Below are 18,170 nucleotides of genomic sequence, written 5' to 3'. Positions count from 1 at the left end.
TGATTTCAATCTTTTTAAATTTGTTAAGACTTGCTTTGTGACCCAGCATATGGTCTATCTTTGAGAATGATCCATGAGCACTTGAGAAAAAGGTGTATCCTGCTGTTGTGGGATGTAATGTCCTATAAATGTCTGTTAAGTCTAGCTCCTTTATAGTAATATTCAGATTCTCTATTTCTTTATTGATCCTCTGTCTAGAAGTTCTGTCCATTGATGAGAGTGGGGAATTGAAGTTTCCAACTATTATGGTATTTGTGTCTATTTCCCTTTTCAGTGTTTGCAGTGTATTCCTCACGTATTTTGGGGCATTCTGGTTCGGTGCATAAATATTTATGATTGTTATGTCTTCTTGTTTAATTGTTCCTTTTATTAGTATATAGCGTCCTTCTTTGTCTCTTTTAACTCCTTTACATTTGAAGTCTAACTTGTTGGATATTAGTATAGCCACTCCTGCTATTTTCTGGTTGTTATTTGCATGAAATATCTTTTCCCAACCTTTCACTTTCAACCTATGTTTATCTTTGGGTCTAAGATGTGTTTCCTGTAGACAGCATATAGAAGGATCCTGTTTTTTAATCCATTCTGCCAATCTATGTCTTTTGATTGGGGAATTCAGTCCATTAACATTTAGTGTTATTACTGTTTGGATAATATTTTCCTCTGCCATTTTGCCTTTTGTATTATATATATCATATCTGACTTTCTTTCTTTCTACACTCTTCTCCATACCTCTCTCTTCTTTCTTTTCGGTTCTGACTCTAGTTCTCCCTTTAGTATTTCTTGCAGAGCTGGTCTCTTGGTCACAAATTCTCTCAGTGACTTTTTGTCTGAGAATGTTTTAATTTCTCCCTCATTTTTGAAGGACAATTTTGCTGGATATAGGAGTCTTGGTTGGCAGTTTTTCTCTTTTAGTAATTTAAATATATCATCCCACTGTCTTCTAGCCTCCATGGTTTCTGCTGAGAAATCTACACATAGTCTTATTGGGTTTCCCTTGTATGTGATGGATTGTTTTTCTCTTGCTGCTTTCAAGATCCTCTCTCTCTCTTTGACCTCTGACATTCTAACTAGTAAGTGTCTTGGAGAACGCCTATTTGGGTCTAATCTCTTTGGAGTGCGCTGCACTTCTTGGATCTGTAATTTTAGGTCTTTCATAAGAGTTGGGAAATTTTCAGTGAAATTTTCTTCCATTAGTTTTTCTCCTCCTTTTCCCTTCTCTTCTCCTTCTGGGACACCCACAACACGTATATTTGTGCAGTTCATATTGTCCTTGAGTTCCCTGATACCCTGTTCAAATTTTTCCATTCTTTTCCCGATAGTTTCTGTTTGTTTTTGGAATTCAGATGTTCCATCCTCCAAATCACTAATTCTATCTTCTGTCTTTTTGAATCTATCATTGTAGGTATCCATTGTTTTTTCTATCTTTTCTACTTTGTCCTTCACTTCCATAAGTTCTGTGATTTGTTTTTTCAGTTTTTCTATTTCTTCTTTATGTTCAGCCCATGTCTTCTTCATGTCCTCCCTCAATTTATCGATTTCGTTTTTGAAGAGGTTTTCCATTTCTGTTCGTATATTTAGCATTAGTTGTCTCAGCTCTTGTATCTCATTTGAACTATTGGTTTGTTCCTTTGACTGGGCCATATTTTCAATTATTTGAGCGTGATCCGTTATCTTCTGTTGGCGTCTGCGCATTTAGACAGATTTCCCTGGGTATTGGATCCAAAAGTTTGGAAGATTTTCCTGTGAAATCTCTGGGTTCTGTTTTTCTTATCCTGCCCAGTAGGTGGCGCTCGTGGCACACGTTTGTCTGCGGGTCCCACCAGTAAAAGGTGCTGTGGGACCTTAAACTTTGGAAAACTCTCGCCGTCCGGGGGGTTCGCTAGCCGAAGCGGCTTGAGCCAGCCGGGGGTCCGAACGCAGGGAGGGTTGCTGGTCGCCGCAGCCCGGGAAAGAGCCCGTCCGAATTTCCTAGTCGGCCCTGGGCGACAAGCGTGGCGGGAGGGCGCCAGCGGCAGCCGCCCGCCCGAGAGAGTGCACGTTCCCCGGGAGTCACGGGTTTGGAAGGGGCCTCCCCCACCCGTCACCGTTCTCCGCGGCCTGGGGATTTCCGATCCAATTCTCTCAGTTGGTTCGGGGGGCCGCGCGTGGTGTGGGCGCCAGCCGCCTTGGTTTCAGGGGACCGCCTCTCCAATTCTCCCAGCTGGCCCGGGAAGGGGGAAGGGAGTGACTCCGGCCGCTTGCCCCCCGCCCGGTGAGGCCCGCGCGCGTCGGTGATCTCACCCGAGCTGCTTCTCTCAGCCAGCCAGCCGTTCCAGGATGGGGTACGCTGTCTTTTTTATCTCTGTTGTGGCTTTGGGCGCTTTCTGTATTGTTTCTACTCCCCTAGTAGCTGTCCTGGAGAAGAAACTAAGATCCGCGCGTCTTACTAAGCCGCCATCTTCCAGGAAGTCTAGCCATGTTTCTTGATGATGATTGAATAATGATATTGCTTTCACAATGTGACTCTGTGATTGTGAAAACCTTGTGTCTGATGTTTCTTTTACCTACCATATCAACAGACGAGTAGAACATATGGAATAAAAATATATAATAGGGGGAACAAATGTTAAAATAAATTTAGTTTGAAATGCTAGTGATAAATGAAAGCGAGGGGTAGGGGGTATGGTATGCGTAATCTTTTTTTTTTCTGTTGTCTTTTTATTTCTTTTTCTAAATGATGCAAATGTTCTAAGAAATGATGAATATGCAACTATTTGATAATATTGAGAATTGCTGATTGTATATGTAGAATGGAATGATATGTTAATATTTTTATTTAATTTTTTTAATTAATAAATAAAAAAAATTTAAAAAAAAAAAAAACAATGAGATATCAACTCACACCCACCAAAACGGCCATTATCAATAAAACAGAAAATGACAAGTGCTGGAGAGGATGTGGAGAAAGAGACACCCTTATCCACTGTTGCTGGGAATGTCAAATGGTACAAACTCTGTGGAAGGAAGTTTGGCAGTTCCTCAAAAACCTCAATATAGAATTGCCATATGACCCAGCAATACCATCACTCAGAGGACATGAGGACAAGGACACAAACAGACATTTGCACACCAATGTCTATAGCAGCATTGTTTACAATTGCGAAGAGATGGAAACAGCCAAAATGTCCATCAGCAGACAAGTGGCTAAACAAACTGTGGTATGTACATACGATGGAATATTATGTAGCTGTAAGACAGAATAAAGTTATGAAGTATGTAACAACATGAATGGACCTTGAGGACATTATGCTGAGTGAGATTAGCCAGAAACAAAAGGACAAATACTGTATGGTCTCACTGATATGAACTGACACTAGTGAATAAACTTGGAGAAATTCGTTGGCAACAGAGACCATCAGGAGCTAGAAATAGGGTAAGATATTGGGTAACTGGAGCTGAAGGGATACAGATTATACAACAGGACTGAACATAAAAACTCAGAAATGGACAACACAATACTACCTAACTGTAATACAATTATGGTAAAACACTGAATGAAGCTGCATTAAGAATAATAGAGGGAGGAGGGCTGGGGGCACAAATGAAATCAGAAAGAAAGAAAAACTGATATGGTAGCATCTAGGAATGCCTACAGTGTATAATGATAGTGACTAAATGTACAAATTTTAAAAAATGTTTTTGCATGAGGAAGAACAAAGAAATGTCATTACTGCAGGGTGCTGAAAATAGATGGCAATTAATATTTTAAAACGCAATTTATGTGTGAGACTAAAGCAAAAAATGTTTATTTGGTACAAAATTTATATTTTGACTAGTGCATTTCCTAATATAACTTATGTAGACAGCTTAACTGAACACCATAAGTACATGGAACCTTGAGTAGAGCATGAGATTTTGTTGGTGTGTCTAGAGTGATGCCCTGGTAAATCTCAGAGTGATTTGAACAGTGAATAAAAAAATATTTGCAGGGCGGGCCACGTGGCTCAGCAGCCTAGGACGCTTGCCTGCCATGCCAGAGGACCCGGGTTCGATTCCCGGTGCCTGCCCATGTAAAAATATATATATATATATATATATATATATTTGCAAAGTCTCCTTAGGGGAATGGTGAGAAAGGAGGGAAATTCAACTTCCTGAAGTTGAATTTTTGATATTCTCACAAGCAGTGTGGACAACCAAAGCTACAGGCTAAGCCCCCAGTCTTGGGGTTCGTTCATATGAAACTTAACCCCACAAAGGTTAGGTCAAGCCTACTTAAAATTAGGCCTAAGATTCACCCCGAAGAGAACCTCTTTTGTTACTCAGATGTGGCCTCTCTCCAGCCAACAAGCAAACTCACCACCCTCCCCGTCTCCGTGGGACATGACTCCCAGGGGTGTGGACCTTCCTGGCAACGTGGGACAGAAATCCTAGAATGAGCTGAGACTCAGCATCAAGGGATTGAGAAAACCTTCTCAACCAAAAGGGGGAAGACTGAAATGAGACAAAGTGTCAATGGCTGAGAGATTCCAAACAGAGTCGACAGGTTATCCTGGAGGTTATTCTTATGCATTAAGCAGATATCACCTTGTTAGTCAAGACGTAATAGAGAGGTTGAAGGTAACTGCCTGAAAATGTAGAGCTGTGTTCCAGTAGCCATGTTTCTTGAAGATGACTGTATAATGATATAGCTTTTACAATGTGATAGTGAAAACCTTGTGTCTGATGCTCCTTTTATCTACCTTGTCAACAGACGAGTAGAACATATGAAATAAAAATAAATAATAGGGGGAACAAATGTTAAAATAAATTTAGTAGACTGAAATGCTAGTGATCAATGAAAGGGAGGGGTAAGGGGTATGGTGTGTATAAATTTTTTTTCTGTTTTCATTTTATTTCTTTTTCTGAATAGATGCAAATGTTCCAAGAAATGATCACGATGATGAATATGCAACTATGTGATGATATTGTGAATTACTGATTATATATGTAGAATACAGTGATCAAAATAAGAATGTTTGCATTTGTTAGGTGTTTTTTGGTATTTAAAAAAATAAAATTTAATTAAAAAAAAAATACTAGACCTTTCTACCAGTGGATGCCACAGAGGAAGCATCATTAAAGTCTCTCCTCCACTTCCATCAGGTCGAAGTCAGAGCCTCCCAAAGAGACTGGACAGCTATGGAAGGTCTTCATCAGAGGGTTGAGCTTTGAAACAACTCACTATTTGATCAACAGGGAACACTCACAGACTGAAAGGTAACTAGAGATCCAAACACCAAGCCCTCCAGAAGCTGTGGGTTTGTCACATGTCACCATGGAGTAGGTAGATGCAGCCACCAACGCAAGGTCATATCAGTAGACAGAAGAGCTATGGAACCAAAGGCTGCCCTAAGAGAAAACCCTCAAAGACCAGGTTCCCATGAAACTGTGAGAAAGATCTTTGCATGTGGTATGACAAAGACAATGATGAGCATCACCTAGAGATTATTTTGAGCATAATGAGAAAACCAAATTGAATAAAATCGTGACAGACTGAGGCAGTAGCAAGAAGAGAGGCCGTAACTGTATGGATAAGATCTCCATTCAGAAATATTATACACGAAGTAAGGAAAGCTCTAAAAGACCAATGCTTTATCTAGCCAAAGAATAAAAGTGGTTCTGGAAGCTGTGGTGGTGGTCATGGAGGTGGTTTTGGTGGCAAAGACTGCTCTGGTCACGGAAGAAGCTTCAGTGGTGGCAGCCAAGGTGGTGGTGGCTATGGTCGCAGTGCGGATGGCCACAATGGATTTGGCAAGGATGGAACCAATTTCAGAGGTGATTGAAACTGCAATGATTTTGGCAATTACAACAATTAGTCTTCAAACTTTGGACCCATGATGGAGAAAGTTTGAAGGCAGAAGCTCTGGCCCTTACGGTGGTAGAAATCAAGACTTTGCTGAACCACAAAACTAAGATGGCTATGCCAGTTCCAGCAATGGTACATTCTATGGCCATTGTAAAAGGTTTTAATTATCGCCAGGAAACAAAGCTTAGCAGGACAGATGAGACAGAGAAGTTCCAGTTAAAAAAGATTTATGAACTCTGCCAAGCACAGTGGTATTAAGGCCTAGCTACCACAAAGAAGATATGTTTTAGACAATATTCATGTGTATGGGCAAAAAAAACTTGAGGATTGTATTTGTTACTAATTGTATAACAGGTTATAGTTTGTTTCTGTTTTGTGGATAGTATAAAGCATTCCAACAAAAGATTTTAATGTAGATTTATTTTTACCACTTATGTTTTTGATTGCTAAATGCAGTAGTCTGATCATAACTCTGAATAAAATGTCTTTTAAAAAAATTACCAAACTTATGGGGCGGGCCGCGGTGGCTCAGCGGGCAAAGTGCTTGCCTGCCATGCCGGAGGACCTCGGTTCGATTCCCGGCCCCAGCCCATGTAAAAAACAAACAAACAAACAAAATACAATAAAACAAGAAAATGTTTAAAGATGTTTCCCTTTCTTCCTCCCATCCTTCCTTCCTTCTCTCTGTCTTTCCTTCCCTTCCTCCCTCTCTCTTTAAAAAAAAAAGTAAAAAAAAAAAAAAAAAAAAAAATTACCAAACTTAAAAGTCACATCACTTAAATTAAAACCGCTATAATCCTAATCCAAAAAAGTTACAAAACAACATATATGAGACTACTTCGTTTGCTCAAGTTATTAGAATGTAATAATACACAAAAATATTGGCTTTTTAAAAAGGAAATTTATTAAGTCACAAATTTACAGTTTTAAGGCCATAAAAAGTGTTCAAATTAAAGCACCAATGAGAGGATATTTTCTTGGAGGAAAGGCAATTGGCATCTGGATTCCTCTGTCACACAGAAGGCACATGGTGATGTCTGCTGTCCTTCTCTCCTGGCTTCTAGTTTCATATGGCTCTCTCATCTTCTTGGGTACTTCTGGCATCTGCTTGGGCATTTTCCTTCTGCATCTCCAAATATTTGTGTTCTCTCCAAAATGTTCCTCTCTTAAAGGACTCCAAGTAAGCAGAGTAAGACCCACCTCGAATGGGAAGGGTCACATCTCCATGGAAACAACTTAATCAAAGGATCCCACCCAATAATAGGCCTGCCCCCACAAGATTGGATTAGAAGAACATGTCTTTTCTGGGGTATATAAGTTTCAAACCAGCACAGAGACCATTAAGGAAATTTGAAAACTGACTATTAGATGATATTCAGGAACCACTGCTGATTTTGTTAAGTGTGATAATGGCATTTTGGTAATATTTTTTTTAAATCCTTCTCTATTAAAGATAAATACTGAAGTATTTATGAGTTAAATGAAAAAATGTCTGTGACATTCTTTAAAATAGCCTAACCCCTACACTCCCAAAAAAGAGAAAGAGGGAGGCAGAAATGGTAGATAAAGCATACACTATTAGTGTGTTAAGAAACACACTGTTAAGAAGCACAATAACTATAAAGTGGTAAACATGTTACCCAGAAAGAAAAGTTTAGATAGTTGGCTTTATTTTTCTGTAGAAAATATAAAGAAGAGTTCAGTAAGCATGTCTAAATGCAAACAAGAGTTCATGACCATTTCTCTCTATAGCTACTGATGACAGAATAAGAAAAAAGAGGCTTAAAGTATATCATAAAGAGAGTTAAAATAGATTATTTCTCCATCTCTTCTCTGTAACAAATTATATAGCCATATATGGTTTCCTGTCATTCTTTCAAGCATGTATTAAATCCTTCCAGACTGACTGAGCACTTCAAATACACAAATTATTCTGCTGGCTGGGCACTGGGAGGGTACAAAGATGAATGATACTATGAGGTCCTCTACCTTTAAAATGCTTATAAGAGCTTCAGGCACAATTTTTATTGTTCACTGTTAGTAAACCTACTAGAGAAATCAGGATTCATCTTGCACTTGTAATTTTATTAAAGATTTACTAGATAATTATCTACAAACACCCAATTGTGAGTTTTACAGAAAACGTGGCCTTCACCAAAGGGCTCCACAGGGTTCCCAATCCCCTGGGATCACATGCAAGGTGTTCACTCTGTACATTCCTTTGGAGAGGCTTTCATTCCTCTCACATGGCAATAACCATCAAAGGAATGAAACTGGATTTTACATAGCATAAACTTCTAAATACTGGGGAAAGAGGAAGCAGCATCATGTATACCTGCTAAGCCTCCAGAGATCCTGCTTCTTATGGAAGTTCAAAGATAAATTCTTAAACTTGTAAAACTTTGTTTCCAGTGTTTGAGTGACCTCTTGTGGCTACTTAAATTATCACAACCAGTAGCTCTTTAATATTTGAAGTAACAAATGTAAAAGGTAACAAACAATAGATGGCATAAAAGAGCATCTGGCAAAACTTGAAGTTATTATTTAAACTCATTATCCAATGGAACCTGGTTGATAGTACTCTTAATTCTATGTCATTTTTTAAACAATTTAAGTATGATATTTTCCAAACCCTTGTATCTCAAATTCATAAAACATCAGCAAACACCCAGGAAAAGAGTAGTGCCTGATTGAAGGATACAAGAACCTCAGGAATTAAAACCATTTCCACACAATGGAAGCAGTATCAGGAATACAATGTTTACAAGCAGAAACAGCAATAGGAGTTGGAGAAATCCTTAGAGACCCAAGGTACCCAGTTTAGGCAAAGAGGCAAGCAAGGCCAGAGAGGGCAACCTGAGTGAGCTCAAAGGACAAATGTGGTTTAAGAACTACCAGGCCAAATGCTCTCAGCAGCAGAAGCAGCAGCAATAGCAGTCACCAGGATGACGAGGCCAAAGGCACAGAGTCAAGGAGAGCTGGGCACAGTACCCAGGATGACTGACAGGTCCCAGGTTACTGCAGACACCCTCTGCTCAGCCCCAGCCCCTTGGGAATTCCTGCGCCCAGAGTCCCAGCCAGGCCATAGGCTCTTCTTGCTCCTACACTGTCTCAATGGAGACCCTTTGCTCAGCATTGTTAGAAGAAGGAGCACTTTGAGTTCCTAAGCCTTCCCATCTGCCTGGTGATTCTGCTCCATCTGCCTGGTCTTTCAGAGAAAAATCTAGTCTACATATCTCTGCTAGTTAGGCTGGGTAACATCAGGGATTATGTAGGCCACAATTCATTTATTTAGTTTCCAGAAAAATGAATGGAAGAGTTTGGACTTAGAGACATTTACTTTGGTAGCTCAGCAATCTAACAGTTTGCAGAGAATAGAGATGTAATTGTAGGCAGAGGAAATGCAGAGAGCTTAAATTAATCTTCCAGTCGTTCCTACCCAGATGGTTCAGAACCAGCTGAGATACTGCTCTAGCTAGTGGCTGGACAGGACAGATATAGAACATTTTCCATCACTGCAGAACTTTTTCACCACTTCCTCCTCCCATCAGGAGTTGTGTCTTTCTTTTAATCTATTTTGACTTTTGAGTCTCTCCAAATCCAAGGGATGAAAATCTCTTACCAAGAAAGTATAATGCACTTTAACTGGATAGATAGAAAGCAGTTTTTAGTGTGTAAGGACACACAAACAGACAATACAATTGGGGCATTTGCTTCATAGGATTTGAAATTATTGGTTAACTAAATTTGGAAGAAATGACTGATGTTAGAAAATATCTTCTAAGCATGAATGCCCATTAAACACTGGGATCCTTGCCAGAAGTAATTAACAAAGTGGTGAGGATGAAAACTCTAAATTCAAAGTAAAATGCCAAAAGAATTTTATTTTGAATTATGAGCTATGCTTTAACTAGAAAGCACTTTCATTACAATAAAATGTAGGGTAGACTGTAAAACAAGTAGTAATGAGATAAGACTTATCCAAAAATAATGGAAATACCAAAGACTAGCGTAACACAAGCCTTGTAACTCTGCCACACCACCTTCAATAGCAGAATATGGTGTAAATGAGCTGCTGTGCTTAAGCCCAAAGGTCTATTAGGGTTATTTTATAACTACTGTCACCACCTGACAATGAAAAATTAAGTGACGTCAAGGAAAGCTGCACTTTCTAAACTACAAAATCAAGAGCAATTGTTTTGTCACTGATAACATTTCGAGTAGTAAAGAAATTACCTCAATGACAGGTATATTTTCCTGGAGCTCAGTCACGTGCGAGGCCAGCAAACCAATCACCCGGGCGACCTTGGCCCTTCTGTAAATCAACAAAAAAAGACACTCTGAAGGAAACAGTGGGGGACCCAGGAAACTAACCCCAGTTAGTTAACATTACATAATTATGAGTATGAGACACAAGAACGTGAAAAAAAACCGACTGCGACAGGGCAAGCACACATTCGCCCACGTATACAACCCCAGCGCCTCTCCCTTGTGCATGCAGAAAGATATGACCAACAACACCCTTTGCAGCATTGTTTGTAATTGTCACAATATTTAAACAACTCATGGCTTAATAGTAAAGTGGAAAATTAAGAAATTTTTAAAGCCTTAGCCAAAGAAAAGAGGGAAATGGCAATTAGCTCTTTATTTCTGAGCAGAAAGGCATCTGACTACAGGGCCGTTCTGTTTGTTAGTGGACCAAGAATGTCCACCTAAGTAGTGAACAGTTACTATCAGAGCACTTACACATATTCACCTTAATAGAAGTTTTTGTAATCATAAGTCCTGCAACAATTATTTGATTTTAATATATACCAGTTTTAGTTAGGGTATTGTTTTTGGTCTGATGTGAAAAAATTATTTCATGTAGGAAGTTCATTCTTTATATATATATATATATATATAATGTGTATTTTTCACTCAACTGGAAAAAAAATAGATGGCATGTAAATTGATAAAAACCACATTCTTATTTAGTGATGCGTGTACATTCTCTGGGATAATCCTTGTGCCCATTAGCCAGATAGCCTCTTTTTTTCTTTTCCTTAAGAATTTCAACACTGCTTGAATTAAGCATTCAAATCTCTTAACTTATACAGATTAAAGGCGGCTCTGGCATTTGTATGACTAGCATCCTGCCTCAGAATAAAAAGATTATATTCTAAAAGTGATCACTTTGGATCTTTCTTTTGCAGAGTTGCAAAAGAAAGCTCCTACTTAGGCAGAGTTCTGCCACATAGCAGTCTTGCAACTACAGCCAAGTCAACTTTCACATGACTGTACTTCCTGCATGCATAGCCAGTATGTACCAGGATCCTTGGAGCACCTGGATTAAATTCTAAAGTTTTTGATAATCGTAAAACAAATGCTTATTTCCAAAATTACACTAATAAATTAGAAGATTAAAAAACATAAAACTGATTTATCTACTTTCAAAGACAAGCCCAAAATACTTATAAAACACTGAGTTGTTTTCCAAAGTACAAAATTAAATATTGGCTACTAGATTTATTCAACTAAAATAAAAATGTATTACCGCATGTCAAATATTTTCTCCAATTTCATCAGAAACAATTTCTTTTAGAACAAAAGAAAGCATATTACCTAAAAATCTTTATATTTTTAAGTTATAGACTATTTACAATAATAGCAACAACAGCTCTCAGATTATACCAAAAAATCAAAATACAACTCTACCCCATATACAATGCTCTCACAAGGCTGGCTCTGTCTCATAATTTAGGTTTCTTCTTCTTCAATGTCACTATTTCTGGTGTCCCTAATGCCTGACAGGCCCTTTTGCAGAGATGTGCTCATTTCCATGATAGCATCTAAAGCAGCACTTTCCAACAGTCCTTCATGCAAAGACAGAAATGTTCTGTATCTACACTTGTCTATAGGGTATCTGCAAGTCACAGGTGACTATTGATCACTTGAAATATGGCTGCTGCAAATAAGGAACTAAATATGTAATTTCAGTTCATTAAAATTAATTTTAAATTTAAATAACTACATGTAGCTAGTGGCTATGTTAGAAAAAGCAGATCTAAAATTCTGTAGTGACTTATTCAATTGTTCACTAGTTATATGTCTCCCCCGCCAGCCCATAAACGGGCAGAGCTTAATCTTGCTCAACACAGCACACAGTAGGCCTTTGATAAATGTTTGTTTAGCAAATATAATTACATGCATTAATAGGAAAGGAGTAGGAAAAAGTATGGTTTCACAAGGCAAACAAAAGTGAAGCAGGATTTCCTGTGTAAACCACAAAGTAGAAATCAAGACTAAAAGCTTTAAATGTGAAAAAGATTCTCTTTAAACTAAAAATGGTATGGCCTACAAGGACAAAATACATTAATCTTTATATATCAAATAACAAAGCATACAAGGTAAACCAATAGTAGAGGGAAACAATCTTCTCCCCCTAGCAGAGCAAGAAGTCAAACATGAATGCATATCTCCATGTTCAAGCAATCCAAAATAAAACTAAGTTCAAAGCAACAGAAGTATATGTGAAAGGCTGCACGTGACAAACATGGGCCACACTTACTCAGTGGGAAGTTATATAGAGTATGGCGAAGACTCTGGAATCAGAGGTCCTGGGTCCAGGACTGGCTACAGCCCTAACTCGACAGAGGACCCTGGGGCAGTTGCCCATCCTTCACCACCCTGGCTACCTCAGTGGGTAAATTGGACAAACAACAGTACCCACCTCATCAAACTGTTCTAAGAAGCAAGGCAGATAAAGCATGTGAAGAGACCACCACAGTGTCTGACAATTAATTTGTTCTGAAAGTGCTGCCTATTATTAATTTATTACATTCATAACATACTTTTAAAAAATGACCTTATATCAGACCACATAGAAAAATTCGTAAAATTCCCAAAGGCAAAATTACCAGACCTCACTATGATGATGCAATAAAAGTAGATAACAAATATAAACCCAAACGGCCAACACACTTGTAAATTTAAACGCACTGCTATATATCCCATACATCAAATAAGAAATGCCATGAACCACAATCATGTGACCATAACACATGTCAAAACTTATAAGACATTCTCTTGTTCATGAAAGCAAACAGAAGATTGATACCCAATTTTTCGGTCCTTCTAGAGTCTACTAAAGTAAGAAACAAAAATGTCTTAATAACATGATAACTGGAATAAAAAAGAAGGGCTGAAAATGAATCCAAAAATTTGAGGAAATCCTAGATGACATAAATAGAATTAGTCTAACAGAGAAAGAACAGCAGGAATCCCTATCTAAAATCAGAGGTAAGCACAGCTTACCAAGGAAGCCTCACAGATGTGAAATAAACTAAAGCACAGCAAGGATGAGCCACCGCACAATCATCAGGGCTACTGACAACAGGACTACACAAGGAACACTGAGCCAATTAGGGCTTACGTCCTTCCCATGCCACTCAGAGTACAAGCATAAACCCAACACCCTGGCCTCTAGAATAAAAATGGAAAGTTATTCCTGCAAAACAATCTAACTAGGGGTTAAGACACAAGCGTGGATGTGGAGGCCAGAGACAGTGGAGCAGGGAAAGGGTTCAAAGAGGAAAGTCAGTTCTACTCTGAAGGAAAAACTACACTCACAATTTTTTCAGCCAGCTGGGCTCCCAACGTCAAAGCAAACCAGCCAACACACTCATCCAATCCCACACCAGCCATTACCTTTAGAGGAGTGGCTGCTGGAGAAACAGATTTACACGTGCATACAGAAAACTTATATTACCCATTTCTATTGTTTATCAATTTAATCACTTGTTCATAAATATAAACTAACAACCAAAGATAACCAGGTATTTGAAGACTGAATAGCAGTAAAGAACAGGACCATGAAGCAAAGTGAATCACAGGTTAAAGCAGTAAGAAGACATTTTTTTATAATTCTCATGTTTAGCTTTCAATATTAATAATTAGCCCTAAGTTTTATTTCAAGAACAAGAGTTTTTATAATCCTATTATCTATCCTCAAATCCAAAAGGATGGTATATAAGCAAACATAAGCAGGTAGAAAAAAGGACCAGAGAACAAGAAAGTGAATAAAAATTTCAAAATACGATTGCTGAAATTCAAAAAAATTAACTAGAGATCTCCAATAATAAAGTGAGCAGGGCTAAATGTCAGGCTTGAGAACTCAAAGATAAAGTGAGGGAAGACAAGTAAAAACTTACATGCAAATGTGCACAGCAGCAGTATTCGTAGTAACAAAATGTGGAAACAACCCAAATAACCATCAACTGAGAAATGGATAAACAATATTTGATATTCCCATACCATGGAATATTGTTATGCAATAAAACAATGTGGATAATATGTTATGCGAACTTATTTCAATAAAACCCTGCTTTAAAACAATGAAGTTCTGAATCATGCTACAGGGATGAACCTCAAAAATATTATACTAAGGAAGAGAATTGTGAAAGCTCCACAAATCAGTTCCTACAATAGAACAACTACTAAACTGGTAGGAACTGTCAACTATTTTGATACTCAGAGTTTAGTAAAACACTGTACAGCATCCAAGGAAAAGCAGATGGAACAGGCTGGTAAACTGCAGTAAATACCAGAGGATTTCACTTTCTGTGTAGCAGCTACCATTGCCCATCCCCCAGTCTTGTAGAAGGCAGCAGTGGGGTACTCAATTCTGGCTCCTAGTGCAGCTTGCTTGTGCCAGGGTGGCATATAAAGACCAAGTTATCTCAAGATCCGGAGGTATGCAATCCAATGCTGATCACTGGTTTTGATTAGCAATGTCAGATCGCTGGGGATCTGGCTCTCAGAGTAGCCACTGTTCCAACAAGCCTTAGCAAAAATGACAAAGGAATCTTAAAGATGTATTCTTCTTCAAAGCCAGGGAAAATAGTTAAAAGGGCTGAATTACTGGGCAAGTGCCAAACCAAGAAAATATATCTTCAAAAAGCCGTATAAGCAGCAAAGTAGCAGAGTAAAAGATCTACACCCAAAAATCAGCAGTGTTTCTATACACTAGAGATGAGCACTCTGAGGAGGAAATCAAGAAAAAAATTCCATTTACAATAGTAACTAAAAGAATCAAATATTTAGGAATGAATTTAACTAAGGATACAAAAGAACTATAAACAGAAAACTATAAAAAATTGCTAAAAGAAATCATGGAAGACCTAAATAAATGGAAGGGCATATCATGGTCATGGACTGGAAGCCTAAATATATTTAAGATGTCAATCTACCCAAAATTATTATTCAATGCAATACCAATTAAAAGCCCAAAAACTTACTTTGCAGAATAGAAACACCAATAACCAAATTTATTTGGAAGGAAAGGGTTTCCGGAATAGGTAAAAATATTGTAAGAAAAATGAAGTGGGAGGTCTCATACTACTTGACTTCAAAGCATATTACTACACTACAGTGATCAAAACAGCATAGCACTATCATAAAGACAGAGATAATGAACCATGGATTTGAACTGAGTGTTCAGAAATAGACCCTCTCATCTGTGGACAATTGATCTTTCATAAGGTAGTCAAGTCAACCAACCTGGGATAAATGGTGTTTGGAGAACTGAATATTCATATGCAAAAGAATGAGAAATGATTCATATTTCATACCCTATACAAAAATTAGCTCAAAATGTATCAAAGACATAAACATTAGAACTTTTAGAAGAAAATGTAGGGAAATATCTTATAAATCTTGTAATAGGAGATGGTTTCGTAGGCCTTACACCCAAAGCACAAGCATTGAAAGAAGAAATAGATACATGGGATCTCCTCAAAATTAAACACTTTTGTGCATCAAACAACTTTGCCAGGAAAATAAAAAGGCAGCCTATGTAATGAGAGACAACATTTGGAAACCACATATCAGATGAGGGATTAGTATCCAGAATATAAAGAGATTCTTCAACTAAACAACAAAAAATTGTCAATTAAAAAATGGGCAAAAGACATAAACAGACATTTCTCAGAAAAGGAAATACAAATGGCTAAAAGGCACATGAAAAGATGCTCAACTTGACGACTGTTAGGGAAATGCAAATCAAAACCAAAATGAGGTATCATCTCACAACCACTAGAATGGCCATTATAAAAAAAAACAGAATATGACAAGTGCTGGAGAAGACATGGAGAAAGAGGCACACTTTCCACCATTGATAGGAATGTAAAATGGTACAGACACTCTGGAAGGTAGTTTTGCGGTTCCTCAGACAGCTGAGTATAGAACTGCCATACAACCTAGCAATCCCTTTACTAGGTATATATTCAGAGGCACTGAAGGCAAGGACACAAATGGACATTTTCACACCGATGTTTATAGAAGGATTATTTACAATTGCCAAGAGATGGAAATCGCCCAAATGTCCATCAACTGACAAATGGCTAAACAAGCTGTGGTATATACATACAATGGGTATTACAAAGTTGTAAGATAAAATAAATTCACAAAGGATGTAACAACGTGGCTGAACTTTGAGGACATCATGCTGAATGAAATTAGCCAGAAACAAAGGGACAAATATTATAAGGTCTCACAAATATGAAGTAGTATCAATGAGTGACCTTTGACATTAAAGTTACGGACACAGTTCACCAAGAGATAGAAATAGGGTATAGACTGTGCATTTGGTGCTGAAGAAATACAGATTGTGCAACAGGGAGTGATTATAAAAATTCAGAAATGGACAACACAATACTATTTGATGGTAGTATAATAAGTGCACTGAATGAAGCTGAGAGTATGGTTGAGGGAAAAGGGCTGGGAGCATGTATGACACCAGAGGATAAAGACTGAGACGGTGTAACTTAAAAATGCTTAGAGTGGATAATGATGGTGATTAAACGTACAAATACAAAAACGTTTTTGCATTGACAAGATCAAATGGATGTTAACATTGCAAGGAGTTGAAAATGGGATGTTACGCAAGAAAAAAGTACAATCAATGCAATCTAGGGTCTATAGTCAACAGTAACAGTGTAATATGCTTCCACTGAAAATAACAAAGGCATTATGTGAAAACTAAATGTCAACAAGAGGGGGATATAGGGGAGGGGTATGGATTCTTTGAGGAAGAAAAGGAAATGTCTTCATATAGATTATGATGGTGAAGGCATGTCTTTTACTTAGGTTGGATTGTATAATACATTAATAAAACTATTTAAAAATGAACAGAGAAGGGGGTGCAAGGGTAGTTCGGTGGTAGAATTCTCACCTGCTATGCAGGAGACCTGGGTTCGATTCCCAGTCCATGAACTTCCCCAAAACAAACAAGCAAAAACAAAAAACAAAACAAACAAATCATTCAACAAATGGTGCTGCAATAACAGGTTACTCATATGGAAAAATAATGAAATGTGACCCTGCCATACAGCATACAAAAAAAAAAAATGAACAGAGAGAAATAAATGCTAGAGAAAGTGTGGATAAAAAGATGTACCTATTCACTATTGGCAGGGAAGTTGAGAGATGCAGCCTCTTGAAGGGCAGTGTGGTGGTTCCACAGGAGGCTAGGGGTGGGGTTGCCATAGAACCTGCAGCCACGTTGCTAGGTATTTGCCTGGATGAACTGAGTGTGGGGGCATGAATGGACATTTGCACACTGGTGTTTACAGTGGCAGTGTTCAAGATTCACAATGGAGGGAGGCATCCTAAGAGTACAATGCCTGAAATGAGGAAGGGGAAATTGTGATATATACATTCAATGGACTACTGAGTGGCTCTAAGAAGGAATGAAGTTATGAGGCATGTAATGAGGTAAATGAATCTTGAAGACAATATGTTGAATGAAATGTCAGAAACAAAAAGACAAATATTTTCATGTCTCACTCATATGAACCAACTATAATATACAAACCCAGAGAACTGAAGTCACGAACATAGGTTATCAGGTTGGCGCCTATTGTAAAGGGTTGTAGATTGTACGCTCTTACAGAAGTCACATATATTCAGGAGTTGTAACTGTTATTTCTAAATCCTGAGATACTGAGCTATTTGAGTATAACCTGGATCTGCGTGACACCTGAGACTCACAGTGACAGCCCTGAAGCTATGAAACTCAGCATTACCCCATATAGCAACTGTTAAAAAGGTTGAAAAAGTGATCAGACTTCAACTAGAGATATGAATGAAGTTGTTTAGATAGGAATAAGGTAAATCAGAATACAGGGTAAAGGAGGATATGGTTAATATTTTAAAACTTCAACTTCTGTGTGAGACCAAAGGAAGGGATGTTTGTTACAAAATGTCTAATCTGAGTAGCACATTATCTAATTTAACTTGTATGATCAGTTTATTAAAACACCGTAATTACATGGAATCTTGAATATAGCATGAGATCCTGTTG

General features: G+C 38.1%; 1 protein-coding gene across 11 annotated transcripts in view; it reads right to left on the bottom strand.

The window, feature by feature from the left end:
- The window catches only part of ULK4 (unc-51 like kinase 4), a 749,242-nt gene that overhangs the window by 638,339 nt on the left and 92,733 nt on the right, over positions 1–18,170 (bottom strand). For all 11 annotated transcript variants that reach the window (XR_013162830.1, XM_077129714.1, XM_077129713.1 and 8 more), the window contains one exon: positions 10,064–10,142. Coding sequence is in view for 10 of the 11 variants with exons in the window: in XM_077129714.1 (XP_076985829.1) it covers positions 10,064–10,142 (79 nt within the window). In the remaining variant the exon portion in view is untranslated. The remainder of the gene's footprint in view (positions 1–10,063; positions 10,143–18,170) is intronic.

This window comes from Tamandua tetradactyla, chromosome 15, assembly GCF_023851605.1.
Source record: "Tamandua tetradactyla isolate mTamTet1 chromosome 15, mTamTet1.pri, whole genome shotgun sequence".
NCBI classification, from domain to species: Eukaryota; Metazoa; Chordata; class Mammalia; order Pilosa; family Myrmecophagidae; genus Tamandua; species Tamandua tetradactyla.
This window is presented reverse-complemented; position numbering and strand designations above follow the sequence as displayed.